We start from the raw sequence: 15665 nt of genomic DNA on the forward strand, positions 1-15665 counted from the left end.
AGAAAAAGAAGTAATTGAAGATATCCTTTCTTTTTAAATATATATGTATATATATATATATATTTATATATAAAGAGCTTTTATTAACAAAATAAGTCACCAAACATACATATTTAATGTTAAATAACAGGACTGCTTCATACAGCTGACAAGTATATTGTGATAACACTTGGACACAAATACTCAACATCAATCATGAACCACAGTGTATGCTGTTAAGTGTAGCACGAATACTGCAGCACATTAAAAAACAAAAAGACACTTCTTTTTCTCAAAGGTTTTCCGTCTCTCTGTGGACAGGACTGTAAGAGCTCGAGTAGATCATCGACACCGAATTCCACTACAAAGTAACTCGAAAGCATTTTCTCTCCCCAAGTCAGTCTTCCACTTTCGAAACAAGCTATTAAAAAGTACACAATGTATTTTCAGGTATTTCCTAAGCACATAAAACGGCAGCTAGCATCCCTACAGTGCAGTACAGATTGGTCTCCATGGGAATGTCCATTCGATTTGGCACATTCCTGCAGTTTAGCCCTTAAGAGTAGTAATAAAACAGAGATTTAAAGGCTTAACGAGTCTTGTTAAGAACCTACAGAGCTCGTGTTCACCTGCCTCACTGCGTCGTCTGATCGATAAATAGCCTTTTACCACTGCCTCGCCTCGCTTTGCTCGGATGTCTATTAGAATAGGTTTGTCACGTCCGAGTGGCCATGTCATTTACGGGAACGTCTGCGCATTAGGCGAGCACACACTGTGTATCTGATCACTCGCAGTCTGACGGGGGGGAAGCGAATCTCAGTGTACTGTACACTAATCTATTCATTACTTTTAGAGTGACGGACATTTCTACGTCATATTCATGGAAATGTCAAGACTCTGATCCGTTCCGAAACAAGAAGGCACCCTGGGGTGTTCTAATCCTCCTTATACCACAGCTGGATACTCAGTTCTGATTGGTCAGACCCTAGCACCAGCTGCATGGAGAGTCATGTGTTTATATTAACACGCTTGTCTGAAAATGATATTGTTTCAAAACGTACACAGGGGTGTGTATGGCAGCTGCATTTTAAAAAAAACATGTGTAATGGCTGATCTGGTAAGTTTTAGGTTTTTTGGAACAGGGTAAAGCTGTAGAGTTTCCCAACAAAAGGGGAAAGGCTTCAGGATGGAGGGCCGTGTGCTTCATGGGAAACATTTTTTTAATTGTTTTTTTGGGTCATTTTGAAAACATCAAATATAATTGTAAATGGTGAAACCTCCAATATGTACATTTTTAATAAATTGGGAAAGTTCTGTGGTATAAGAAGAATAAAACACTTCAGGGAAGTGTTGTAATTGCAATAATACTCAGCTTTGGGATGGTAACAGTGCTGTTTATATTCCTACAACAGCAGGCCTCATCGTTTCATTTCTTACATATCGACTTTTAAAACATTTTTATCATTTTTCAGTGCCATCAGTACACTTGCTATCCACCTCGTAATGACATTCTTAAATCAGTCTGCATGTAAAGAGTTATACGTATTTAGAATTGTTTCTTTACAGTCCCATGGTATGGTTTTGAACAGTTGCGGAGGACAGTGGCTAGAATTCACAGTATTTTGTTAGAACAGTGTTAAAGAGGTAGGTGGCTGCTAGCTCAGAGGCGACACTTTAAATCTTGTTGCTGCAGACACTTTTTGCCCCGACCATCACACTTTAAATCTCAGTGCAGTAGACACTCTCTGCTCTAGGCTCTGCCTCTGCAGTTTGTTGCACTTGAACATTCAATGACAAACTGGGCCCTTGGGGGCAGTGACACACCCATGAGGGAGACAATAACCCCAAGTCCAACACCAGGGCAGCTGGGGCCGCTCGGTGTGTGTGTGTATGTGGGAGCAAGACTGTGTAAAGTGACATAATACCATTTCAACATGTGGAAATTTGGTCTTGCTGAGATACTTCAAATAAGTGTCTAATGACTTACAAAGTGGCTAGCAATAACAAACTGGCTTTAAGAACCTGGGTGCATGGGAATACCTCAGCTCCAGACTGTATTGTTTCCAGAATGTGTTTTGATCTGCCTAATCGGTTTTGTACGACTTAATCATTTACATAGTGCTAACTCTTTCAAAAGTTGGCCAGCAGCTGCTTTTCTTTCAATGACAGAGTAAAAAGACGATTCTTGGCCCCATGTGGTTTTCCTGAGCTTTCTATAGTAACCTAAATTGTAAAGATTTAATAAAACAGTCTCAAATATTCAAGCATGACACTTTAAAAAGACTGTTACAGGTTAAACGCTAGAAGCCTTTTCTGTCAGGCTTTGTGTTGTTCCTGTGTCCTTCACAAGTTCTTGCAGTTGCTTCAAAATGGACTTGAAGTGAACAGTGAGTAACTTTCCCATTCTGGTGCATTCTGGACATTGCTCTCTCCACCTTTTGTTTCATTGTCGTCGTCTCTCTGTCCGTTACCAGGATTCACCTCTAGCCAGGTATAGAGGCATGCTGTCTGTCCCTCAAGACTTGGAGCACAATTTGTTCAAGTTTGTTAGTTGTGTCAGGGTAAAGAGGAGATATTTCCTGTATCTTCACTGTCTTAAGTAGTGTTAGGTGATGAGCATTTTGCTCTCTGCTTTAGTTTAACAATAATGTAAAAAAAAAAAAAAAAGTTTCCAGAGATGCCTGCTTCCAAAGTGCCATCCTTTCAGTCCTTATAAACAGCCTAGCAATCCACATTCCTGCAGTTATTCTCTGGTGTGTAAACATTGCTCCCCATGTTTTGAATGATGCTCATTAAAAATAAGATTAGATTAAGTTAAAATACCATTTCCAGTGTCTCATGACCTATAACAGAGGATCGATGGTCATGGTAATCTGTTCTCTGTTTCGGGTGCTTCCATTGGAGCTCAGGTACAACTCTTCGCGACGGCAAAGAATGTGGCGCGCCAGAATTTTCCGGAAGGTGTTCCTGAATTCCTTGATGCGATAAGCATAGATAATGGGGTTGACTGCTGAGTTGGCATGCGAGAGAATTATAGCCACGTACATGATGTAGTCGGGCTTGGCCACTTCCGTAAAGAGGGTGAGGCAGTTGAGGACATGCACAGGCAGCCAGCACAAGGCGAAGAGGCCTACAATAATGGACAGGGACTTGGCGGCACGGATTTCCCGCTGCAGGAGCCCACGATGGTGCTGGTGATGCCGGCTCTCGCCGTTGCCCATCACGCTTCCGAGCTTGATCTGGCGCAGCTGCTTTCGAGCCACCGTGAAAATCTTGACGTAGATGCCTAGCATGATGAGCAAGGGCAGCAGTACGCATCCAAAAAAGTTGAAGTAGACCATGTAGCTCATGTCCACTACACTCTCGAAGAGGCATTTTAGCTCGCAGCTCTGCAGGAAGCCCTGGGATGCTTCCGTGCTGGAGTTCTGGAGAGGAGAACTTTGGTTTGCAGGCTTACTGCAAGCCCTGGCTTTCTTGTTCCAGCCTGCAAATGGGATGAGGCCAATGATGAATGATAGAATCCATAAAATGGCAATGATCTTTCTGGCCCTGTTCCCTGTAACCAGCTCCTTATACCTGAACAGAGAGAGAGAGATGAGTGAAAGGTCTGCAGTTTTACAACAACAAAAGCACTGCTGAACACTGTTGGCTATATTCCTGGAAAGCTTTAGAGGCTGGATCACTTTCGATCAGTGCCTCGTTTTTATTTTTATTTATACTCTTGATCTTGACACTTGTTTATAAGTGAAAATGCACTTTGCATTAACTAAAGTAAAGCATTAGTATTTTGACTGAAAATTCACTCTTTCAGACCAACCGGAAGATATGAAATACACCTAGTTAATTAGACAGTGGTGTGCTGAAAGAGGAAGTGAGTTAGTGGTTAATATGTACTGACCACTCCTGTTCTCCATTTTTGTAACCAAACGGGTATCTTTTGTTTGAATATTCTGTCGTCAGGAAAACTGTTATCAAATGATTATAATTTAACCACGGTACCAACAAACATCAAGTAAAATGTTATTCAATAAGATCACACTACTGGCATTGCAACAAGGAGCCACTATCCGAAACAGTTTCCCCCCATCCCTTTCTTTTGGAGCACTGCCACTTGTATAGAAGAAATCAAGCTCAGACTAGAGTGATGACCCAAACTCTTCAGCACAGGGCAATCCATCTCCGACCCTGCCAAGCTTGCCCACTCTGATGGAGTAAATCACGCATTAGGATGCATTATTCAAGTCTCACCTAATCCTCACATTGCATTTCTCTTCCCCAAGAACAGAAACTGTCCAGAGTGCCATCAGTAAGAGAACCTCCACACTGATCACTGGTAAACATCATGTATGTAATTCAGTCTTCTTTAATGCAGCCTTTAATCCTTTTCATGTTTGCTTTCCAAATGGTTCATACAAGCCTCCTAATAGTGCTGCAGTCAGGACCACCATTGTCCAAGCCCATGAGTGCTCTGCCACTTAAAGGGTCTCAAGGCCAAGTCAAGATCACTCTCTCAAATTCTTTTCAAGGCCATGTTTTTACTTGACCTAGTTTGTAGCTTAATTTGGGCTATGACTACATTTAGCAAGAATAAGATCTAAAAAAAAAAAAAAAAAAAAAAAAGTCCAATTACAAATGACAGTAAATTCAAGACAAGACTCGAGTCAATAATAAAAATGTCAGCAGCCCTCCTTCTACCTCACTGCCTGGTTGTTAGAGGAGCTTCCTTTCTCTTCTTCACATTTGAGTGAAGATGCATGAGTCATGCCATGATTATAGTCATCACCCCCCATCAACCCAGCTCCCTTTATTCACGACTCCTCCATCTCTCTCTCTCTCTCTCTCCCTCTTCTGTCACTTCTGGTTCAAGTCACAACTTTAGGAGCATTGAGTGCTTGTGATATACAGCCACCATTTTCTCTGATGGACCGCATTTCATAATGTCCTTCTCCAGTGAGTACCTACTGTTCTGTCTGTAGCTTCCAGCTCACAGCTTAAAGAAAATCTAATTTACTTCCTGAGTCTTTTATTTCCTTTTTTTTTTTGAGGTAGGTTAAGACCTAAAAATGTATGAAATTGGTCTTAATTGATCCCTTTTAAACCCCGGACTACTAACATGAATTTCCACAGGCACACTACATATTTAAAGGGTCACTGCAAAGCTGAACTTAAAGGTCAAGGGTGTCATTAATATGAAAACTTTTAAAGCCAAAATGTGCAGCCCATCAAAGGTCATGGATAATGACATTTTTGTTAGCCTTTGATTGTAAAGGAAAATGTGCCGTGTGAACAAAATCATACTATGTGAAGGACTCGTCTCTTAATTTGTTATTATATTCCATACCCCCCCTTTAACAATTTATTTGAAAATCTCAAACCTATAAAAAAGCATAACCTCACCCAAAAAAAAAAAAGAGAGTAGTAGGCTGTAACTGTGCTAATATATATTACAGTGACACTGCAGGGCTTTATACAAGTCAGGGGTGTGGTGGATCTGGAGTCTATCCCAGGAACACAGTGCATGCAGCAGAACAACTCCATGGCCGGAATGCCATTCTCTCACATTCAGTCACTTACACCTGGGGGCAAGTTAGACTTGCCAATACACCTACCTACATACATGATCACACCAGGGATCCTAGAGCTGTTCAGTAACAACACTCCAGAAAATACACTACATGACCAAAGGTTTTTTGGACACCCATGGTGTGTCTCTTCCCCAAAGATTGAAGCAGAGATTTGTATAAGATGCCTTTGTATGCTGTAGCATTAAGATTTCTCTTCACAGGCCCAAACCGGTTCCAGCGTGACACTGTGCAGAAAGTAAGAGCCTCAATCTCACTCCCCACTGGACACCTTTTGTGATGAATTGGGCTGTATGCCGACTGTCAGTCAAAGTCAGTCCCTGATCTCATTAATGCTTTAGTGACTAAATGGACAAATCCTCACAGCTACGCTCCAAAATCTAGTTGGAAACCTTCCTGGAGGAGTTAAAGGTTAAAAGCAAACAGGGAACAAAATTTGAAGTGGACCATTTTTCCCCTCTTTCATGGCAAAGCCACTTTTTAAATAAGTAAACACTGTAACTGTTGCAGTACCAGTTAACAAATGACCTCTAACCTAAGCCCATAATTCCAGTCTGTCACAGAGCTACACACAACAGTGATGTGGGGAAAAAATGTCAAAACGTTGTGGTCGTGTTGGCTGAGCAGATGAGAATGCTTCAGTGCACGCCCTTCCAAATTGATTAAAATACAATAAACAAATGGCTCGGGTTTATTTATTCGGAAATTCCAGTCAAAATTTTCATCTGCACACAATACAGGAGTTCCCAAAACGTTATTACTAAAGTCTTGTTTTCCTGCATCTGGTTTCTATCTGATATAAACTGTCAGCTGTTAAAGTTACAGCGTCCTGAATGAAATGGAGATGAGGCTGTTTTACTAGGAATGGGAAGGTTTTTGATGTTTCATTTTAACTATGAACATTTTCCTGTCATGAGAAAAATGATGGTATTGGTGAAAGACTTTTTTTTTCATCCTGCAGTAATCCCGTCTTTTCTCCTTTTCACGATTAGGATGCCACTCTGACTCAGGCACGTATGGCTGGTTCACATTATGTTAAGCGGTTTCTATGACTTACTTTGTTATGGGAAAAATGGTGTAAGGGTTTTTACTTCACGTCTCCATATGTTGCTTAAACCGTGCCAATGCAACAGCATTTCTCCAGTCAGCACAGATGTCTTTATTAATGAGCCTTAAAGGCAGAGAAGGAGAGATGCTGAAAGTGAGAACACAGACCTGGATTGTGTTTACATAATGCTTCAAAGCGGTTAAACCTTGTAATGGATCTCCACAATAGAATAAGAAGTTATCCATTAACATGTATTGGCATTTTATCTCGAATGCAAACACACAGATGGTAAAAACCCAGTTCATCTCTGGCTAGGTTTGGCTCGATACGGCTCTCCGGCTGTAAAGTTGCATTAAGTGTACATTTACATTACATTTCTGCCATTTGGCATCCATTTTTAATACAACTGAGCAATTTAGGGTTAAGGGCCTTGTTGAAAGACTTGGAGGACCTGGGATTCCAACTCACAACCTTCAGATCAGACATCCAACCCCTTAACCACTAATCCCCAGGTTTCCCAACAAGCAATCTCAGATCACCAACATTCCCAATGATCAATTAGAGATTCCACACATTTGTGGTCTCTTCATTATAAACTCTTTTTGGTTTATAATGTTATAAAAGCGAATTATTTATTCAGTAACTAGGACTCTTCTCCACCACTGCTTTATTTAGTCTGTGAACATGTCAGTATTTGGTAACTACATACAGGAAAAGTCTTCTCTATGCTGAAAAAGCTGTTCTGATCCATTCCCGTCTCTAAGTAACTTTTCTTTCTTGTGCATGAAGCATGTTTTGATAGGAAAATGAGCATGACAAAACCATGAATATGCAAACGAGCCTCTCACATCCTCCAGTGACTTCTAATGACTTTTTTTTTTAGCATGCATTAGCCACTTTACTCTAAAAAGAGTCGTCAGTGCTGCGTTTGGACAAAAACACACACACAGCACACAATAGACAGGTGATTAAAGGAAAAAATCTGAACATAACGAGTGCAGAAGCTACTAGAAATAAAATTGGTCTCGTATGCTTCAATTAAGCAATCATTATACACGGGGCTCTGTGGCATGTATAGAAACACTGAGCAGCCCCAGCTGCTCTCAATTCTGGATCAAGATGGCAAGAGGAAAAGATCTGAATGACTTTGAAGGATGGCTCATTATTGGGGCTCTGTCTCAATCATCAATCATTATCGGCTGTGTTCAAATAGAGACTGTGACTGAAGCGATATCCGTATTTAGGCCTGTGGGAAGGGCTGGAAATTTCTGGGTTAAAAACAAGTTCACATTCAGTTGGCATGATGCTGGCTTGTGAACTGCTGGTGGATCAGTCCATTAATCCCACCCAATCAACCACCCTGCCCTAGTGACTCATCCCTGCCAGTTTACAAAGGTGTAATTACCATAGGCACCGGACTACAGAGATCTATATGATCACATGACACACCCTTCACCATATTCTTAAAATGTGGCTAAATGTGTGTGTGGTAAAAACCAAGAGAATGCTTTCTCTGGTTTGCTGTTTGGGGGCATTTATTGCCACGGATCATGTCCACTTCAATTCATCATCCATTGATTAAAACACTTCTGACGCTCCTGATGGGCGTGGCCTCCTCCACCATCCTACAGGGCGTAGCTTCACTGAATAGTTTGATAAGAAGAAAAATGATTTAAATCAAATGGAGTTTTTCATGATTCTGTCCATCTTCATTATCAAATGGTCAGTCTTTTATTTCTGGACTGTGTTTGTTTCTTCAGTACAGTACAAGAGACCAACACCTTTCTAACTTTCTACTTTTTTATGCTGCTTTTTCCTTTAATTTATTGCCTCTCTGTATCTGGCAGTTAGACAACCGTACATATAAAACTATAAAACGTCAAAGCTGTACAGTTTGTTCAGCCATATTTTAGACACTGCTAGAACTTCTTGTACTGGGATCCCCCCCCATATATTTCTAACCATCTGTTAAATCCATGTTTCTATTACTGTAACATGTGAAACGTTTCCAAAGACAAAAAATGTATTAAACAGTGTGAGTTTCACCTTGTGATATATTCCAGGATCATGCTTAATCTGTGGAAGAGAAATGAAAAAACTAATTGCCTTGGGACTGTTCAGTCTCTGGGCTGTTTTCATGGTAAATTATTTGCGAGGACCATTCTGTCCATCTGAAACTGACATCACACTGACCCTCCTCCACCATACAGCTCGCCTTGTGTACAATAATAGAGGAGCATTGGAATGCAAGCCCATGCTTCGGATTAGTCCTAGAGAGTTGCAGTCCCTAGACACCAGGCAAGCAGCCACGCACTACCCCGGGCTTTGTGTTGGAGCAAGTGGGTGGCCTAGCGAATGTGAAATTCACACAGTGGTTAGTGCTCAATGAAAACCAGAAGGTTGTGTGGTGGGAACACTCAAGTCTGCTTCCCGTTAAGTCACGTATATCGATTGGGAACGTACCCAAAATCTGCATTACTTATGAGTCGGTGAGTCAGAAACGAAAAAGGCAAATAAGGCACGCTGAAGAAAACTCAACAGGAGGTGTTGCACTTTTTCACCTACGCAGACGCAGCTGGGGAAACACCCATCTGAGCCCTCAAACAGTCGGCTGAGACCACAGTCTTGTTCACTTTCACTTACACACATACACAAACAGAAACTATGAGCAACCCATGTGCTGTACCCTCATGTTATTATAGAACGGAAAAACTAACATGTTGTATGGTGTTATTTTTCCATCTTCTCTGTTTTCCCCTCACCTCCCATAAACAAACCAGTAGGTAGCCAGACTCGGCCAAAATTTCTAATAGATTTTTTTAAACTATTCCTTTAGATGTGAACAGGATGGACGCTGTATCCACCACATCCCTGACCAGTATAACATAAATGAGTGACTTTCTCACTATTAACACACATACCAGTGCCGTGTTTATTTTGAAGCATGGTTTAAATTAGTACTTCACGATTCCGGCTGTCTGCCTGACTCATAGTTCACCTCTCAGAAAATATGATGTAGGTCAACTCAGTTACACTGGATTATTTACAGCTGGATTTTTAGCTATTCTATTCCTCGAACTGAAAGACTATATCAGTGATGAAGTCCAGCTCAGGTTGACACCATTGCTTTACAAAGATCTTTTCTAAAAAACTTGATTCGATGGATCCAAAAGGAAAGTTTGACACTTGACAGAACAGCTGGGTGCTGACGCCACAAAATCAATCTTTGGTGTAGAATCCATAAATCTGTGTTATGTGTAAGATGAATGGAGTTCCTGTTGAAGGACACATTAGACTGGACTCTCATTCAGCACTGTAAGAGCTCTTTTATCTGATGTTTCTCAGGTGCCTTCATTAAGCACGGTGTGTGTGTGTAATACACTCCTCACTCTCAGCACATGCACATTATCAGCACTCCATTAATAGCCACACATCAGATTTCGACCAAACACACACAGATTGTAGTCACATCATTACCACATTAAAGAGGATAAACATCATCACACTGTCTTTATTAAACTGTTTGTATTTAAAGTCAGAAAACAGCTGTACTGCGTATAAAGACCTGTTGGTAATTACAGCATTACAGCTGTGCTGATAACCTATTGATTACGGACGCCTGCAGCTCTGTTCCTCTGATCGCTGTATGTCTTTCTATCAGACGCAGAGATTTACACAAAAAAACAGCATTTCATCACCCTGAACATAAAACACACATAAAATACAGAATAAACAGACTGTATTGGGGGAAATTCTTGTAGCACATAAATACAGGCTGTTTTTTTTTTTTAGAAACCTGAAGGTGATGTGAAACTTTCTGAAAATCTTAAATGCGTAAGCATTCATTTTGTTGAAATTCAAGGCATGGAGAAACATGTGGGTTAATCAGAGAAAGAGCAAACATGCTCCTGACCCTAATCAGCCTCAATCCTTGTGGTCAAAGGTTTGTGTTAAAGGCAACTCCTCAGCCAATCACATGCCGGATCTCAGCAGTAAGGTCATTAAAAAAGTCAGTCAGAACCATTTCTTAATTTAATACAGTTCACTCTAACAGCCTGTGTTAAATCTAATGGTGAATTCAAGAAGATAAACTTTTTGTAAAGTTCACACTCACCTCAGAGGAATTTTGACAGCTAGATATCTATCGATGGCCACCGCCAGAAGGCTGAAGATTGAGCTCTGAGTGAGCACGAGCACGAAGCAGGCGAGGAAGAGGCAGCCGTAGAAGTCGCAAGGCAGCCCGATGCTGATGGTGATGGCGAAAGGGATGGCGAGGCACCCGACTAAAATATCGGCTACAGCCAGAGACACCAAGAAGTAGTTAGTGGCGTTTTTCAGAGTGGAGTTGATGGCGACAGCCCAGCACACCAGCACGTTGCCGACAATGGACAGCACAGCGATCATCAATTCAATGGTGATGTAGAAAGTACTCATCTCAGCGAGGAGACACGCGCGTCGCCGTCGGAAAGTCGCCTCTACGAGAACGCTGGGAGAGCCCGGGCTGGCACGCGCAATGACACACACCACCTCTCGCAACAAACCGCGCATTGCCTAACTGAGACATCTGTGTGAAATGCCATCTATATGGATTAAAGAAAAGGGGGGAAAAAACACTTTAAGTTACTTAAAAGTCACAGTTTTGCACCAATCAGCGTGCAATAAAAAAACTAGTGCGCATTTTTTATTTGTAAGTTAATAGAAATAAAAATAATGAGTTATAAAGAATAATGTAATTCTTACCCTCGCTCTTTCAGCTCCCGTGTAACCCTCGCAGCTGCGTTGAGGAAATGCGACTCCAACACATGGCTTTTAGAAGAGCCCATAACAGCTCACGGACACGCCCCCTGTGGGACCCGGGATACGCCCACAGTGGTAAGTTGTAGTAGTAACTGGACAATTTACACGCTGGAAATATGACCGCAAAATACACACACACACACACACACTAGGTGTGTGTGTGTGTGTGTGGGGGGGGGGGATGATCATAAAGACTCCCACGTGAACATGGTTAAGAGGAAAAAACAGCTAACCAACTAACTAACAGCTAACTTTTAGAGTCCAAAACAAAATGGCTGTGATAATTTCTTTTATTAATTGAATCTGATTAAACCGAAATGTTCTACTCATAGACAGAAGAATTCAGCAAGTCTAAAGGGCTCTGGGGAACTTTTCCACTTTTTTTTTTTTTTTTTTTTACATTTATTCATTCATTTTTTCCAACTTTTGGAAAACATAGTTCATTTATTTCATGTGATTTTGTTTTAATTTAATAAATTATTAATTAAAAAATCGAATACATTACACAATTTATTAACTTTGAAATTATTTTGATGAGTTTTATTTACCTTTATTTATTTATTTTTTAAAAATACAATTAATTTTCCACGAGATTTTATACACAGTTTAGTTTGGATTTTCCTATTTCATGCCCACTGAATTTATTTTGGTGTGATTATTTCCTCCCCAATTATTATTATTCTTGTTAATAATAATAATAATAATAATAATAATAATAATAATAATATTATTATTATTATTATTATTATTATTATTATTATTATTAATAATAAATATATTATTTCCACAGGACTCATTAATAATTTTAATGTTGTTCCTCCATAAGATACACTATATTGCCAAAAGTATTCGCTCACTTGCCTTGACTTGCATATGAACTTAAGTGACATCCCATTCCTAATCCATAGGGTTCAATATGACGTCGGTCCACCCTTTGCAGCTATAACAGCTTCAACTCTTCTGGGAAGGCTGTCCACAAGGTTTAGGAGTGTGTTTATGGGAATTTTTGACCATTCTTCCAGAAGCGCATTTGTGAGGTCACACACTGATGTTGGACGAGAAGGCCTGGCTCTCAGTCTCCGCTCTAATTCATCCCAAAGGTGTTCTATCGGGTTGAGGTCAGGACTCTGTGCAGGCCAGTCAAGTTCATCCACACCAGACTCTGTCATCCATGTCTTTATGGACCTTGCTTTGTGCACTGGTGCACAGTCATGTTGGAAGAGGAAGGGGCCAGCTCCAAACTGTTCCCACAAAGTTGGGAGCATGGAATTGTCCAAAATGTCTTGGTATGCTGAAGCATTCAGAGTTCCTTTCACTGGAACTAAGGGGCCAAGCCCAGCTCCTGAAAAACAACCCCACACCATAATCCCCCCTCCACCAAACTTTACACTTGGCACAATGCAGTCAGACAAGTACCGTTCTCCTGGCAACCGCCAAACCCAGACTCGTCCATCAGATTGCCAGATGGAGAAGCGCGATTCGTCACTCCAGAGAACGCGTCTCCACTGCTCTAGAGTCCAGTGGCGGCGTGCTTTACACCACTGCATCCGACGCTTTGCATTGCACTTGGTGATGTATGGCTTGGATGCAGCTGCTCGGCCATGGAAACCCATTCCATGAAGCTCTCTGCGCACTGTTCTTGAGCTAATCTGAAGGCCACATGAAGTTTGGAGGTCTGTAGCGATTGACTCTGCAGAAAGTTGGCGACCTCTTCGCACTATGCGCCTCAGCATCCGCTGACCCCGCTCCGTCAGTTTACGTAGCCTACCACTTCGTGGCTGAGTTGCTGTCGTTCCCAAACACTTCCACGTTCTTATAATACAGCTGACAGTTGACTGTGGAATATTTAGGAGCGAGGAAATTTCACGACTGGATTTGTTGCACAGGTGGCATCCTATCACAGTTCCACGCTGGAATTCACTGAGCTCCTGAGAGCGACCCATTCTTTCACAAATGTTTGTAAAAACAGTCTGCATGCCTAGGTGCTTGATTTTATACACCTGTGGCCATGGAAGTGATTGGAACACCTGATTCTGATTATTTGGATGGGTGAGCGAATACTTTTGGCAATATAGTGTATTTATGTTTTTGAATGTGATTTTTTTTTTTTAAATACATGGTTCACTTATTTGATGTGCGATTTTTTTCCATCCATAATTCATTTCCACTTATTTCTTTCCATATTTTCACGTCTCATTTATTTGCACGTGTGAGTCTTCCTCCACTATTTTTTATTCACATGAAAAATGACATTTTGACATTTTATTTTACACTTTTTAACTTGTTTTTTTTTTTACCCAATTCATTTGTTTTGCTGTATAATTTTCACATGATTTATTTATTTTAATAATTGTTTCCCCACATTATTTGTTTGTTTTGGTTCATTTTTTCACACAACCTTTTTAAAAATCCATATTGATTCTTATTTTATTCATTTTTTTAAAGACATGACTTACTTTTAAATACTGTTCATTTGATTTTATTGTCATTTTTGCAGACACATGATTCACGTATCTCGGTCTATTCACTAATCCACGTGCGTTTACATCCATGTGATTGTTTTCCTCCTCCTGAATCAGGTGTTCATTACGTTATTCACATGATCAGGTGTTTACCGGAGCGATCTGAGCACGTTTTTCACGTGTAATCATATACTGCTCACATGACCACAGGTGTAATGGATGTGATTTGTCAGTAAATGCGGCCGTGTGCTTTGTGGACTCTGTTGTGAAAAACACTGTTCATCCTGCGTCTGCATCCACGTGCCAGTTTTCTTTCCCATCACACAGGTTTAATGAGTTCTTTCAGACTTATAAAAGTGGGTGTCAGGGTGACTCTCCCCTATTTTTCTGTTGTACAATGGATTTCAGGGCGAGCTTCATCAGCAGTGACAGTCTGTAAAACAATTTCAGTGACTAATTCACCAGAACCTCATTTTTATGATTAAGATCAACAGAAAACATCTGGCCATAAAATTCATCTCACCAGGGAAAGCAGAAACCCTTCAAACAGGAAAAAAAAAAACCCTGACACCCAAACAAAATACAGCACTGGAGCCCATAAAAAAATAATAAATAAAGAGAGAGGAAATAAAGAACTTTCACTCTGCACACACAAAAACATTCGTGCTTTTGAACACAGTCATGTTTATTTCCTTCTTCAGCCATGTCATATTCAGCATGTGTGTGTTTTAGTGTGGAGAGATTTGGCACTACAATGTGACGGAGGTGTTATTGTTAAATAGCGCTGCTACTTGGAGATGATCTCTATATGTTTTATATATATATATATACACACACACACACTGTCTGACTTTTCAGAAAAATATTGAAATTCTTAATATTAATACTCGTTAATCAGGGTAGAGAAAAATAACTAGCCTTTCTACAGTTTGCTAATGTTTAACGGAACCGGCCAAACCGAACCGGCTGGGAATTAACGGAAGGTTCAAAAATACTTTGCTTAAAAATACTATGGATAATAATCCATTCTCTGTAAACAGTATAACACTAACACCTGTACCGTGCTTTTACACACAAAAACAAGAACTACTGGCTTCAGTCTGTACTCACTTCACAATGTAGAAATGTGTAAAAAGGAAGCATTTTGAAAGTGTGATGCTGAGAAGCAGCTCTGTGGTGTTTTTTTTTTTTTTAAATATATATGTATATGGGTGTGTACCACATGGTGATGGCCGTGTGTGAGGAAAATGGGCAGAAAGTGCTATTGGGATTCTGTGTCTTCTGTCTCCGTTCAGGGGTCAAGTCTCAAAGTACTTGTAGATTTGAGAAACGTACTGCATGACGCTCTGCCAGTCTGGTCTGTCTGTGTGCATCAGCTCATCAATGTCCTAAAGATGAGAGAGAGAGAGAGAGAGAGAGAGAGAGGAACAGAGACACAGAAACAAAGACAAATAGAGAGACAGACAGACAGACAGACAGAGAAACAGAGAGAGACAAACACAGAGAGACAGTAACAGAGAGAGAGAGAGAGAGAGAGAAAACAGAGAGTGAGAGAGAGAGAGAGAGAAAACAGAGAGTGAGAGAGAGACAGAGAGTGCGAGAGAGAGACAGACACAGAAAGACAGTAACAGAGAGAGAGAGAGAGACAGACAGACAGACAGACACAAAGACAGTAACAGAGAGAGAGAGAGAGAGACAGAAAGACAGTAACAGAGAGAGAGAGAGAGACAGAAAGACAGTAACAGAGAGAGAGACAGACACAGAAAGACAGTAACAGAGAGAGAGAGAGAGACAGAC

General features: G+C 40.7%; 2 protein-coding genes across 8 annotated transcripts in view; both read right to left on the reverse strand.

Moving 5' to 3' along the window:
* Nucleotides 1-58: 58 nt before the first annotated feature.
* Nucleotides 59-11477, reverse strand: adora2b (adenosine A2b receptor). The gene is made up of 3 exons (XM_058383641.1): nt 11350-11477; nt 10724-11189; nt 59-3555 (listed from the first exon to the last, which is right to left on the reverse strand). Exons 2-3 carry the CDS (start codon nt 11155-11157, stop codon nt 2823-2825), a joined length of 1167 nt encoding a protein of 388 aa, XP_058239624.1. The 5' UTR covers nt 11158-11189; nt 11350-11477; the 3' UTR covers nt 59-2822.
* A 3171-nt stretch (nt 11478-14648) lies between these two features.
* specc1 (sperm antigen with calponin homology and coiled-coil domains 1) overlaps nt 14649-15665 on the reverse strand; it is an 88411-nt gene continuing 87394 nt past the window's right edge. For all 7 annotated transcript variants that reach the window (XM_058383159.1, XM_058383164.1, XM_058383158.1 and 4 more), the window contains one exon: nt 14649-15256. In XM_058383159.1, coding sequence (XP_058239142.1) covers nt 15167-15256 — 90 coding nt within the window. In that variant the 3' untranslated portion in view covers nt 14649-15166. The remainder of the gene's footprint in view (nt 15257-15665) is intronic.

This window comes from Hemibagrus wyckioides, linkage group LG28, assembly GCF_019097595.1.
Source record: "Hemibagrus wyckioides isolate EC202008001 linkage group LG28, SWU_Hwy_1.0, whole genome shotgun sequence".
NCBI lineage: Eukaryota > Metazoa > Chordata > Actinopteri > Siluriformes > Bagridae > Hemibagrus > Hemibagrus wyckioides.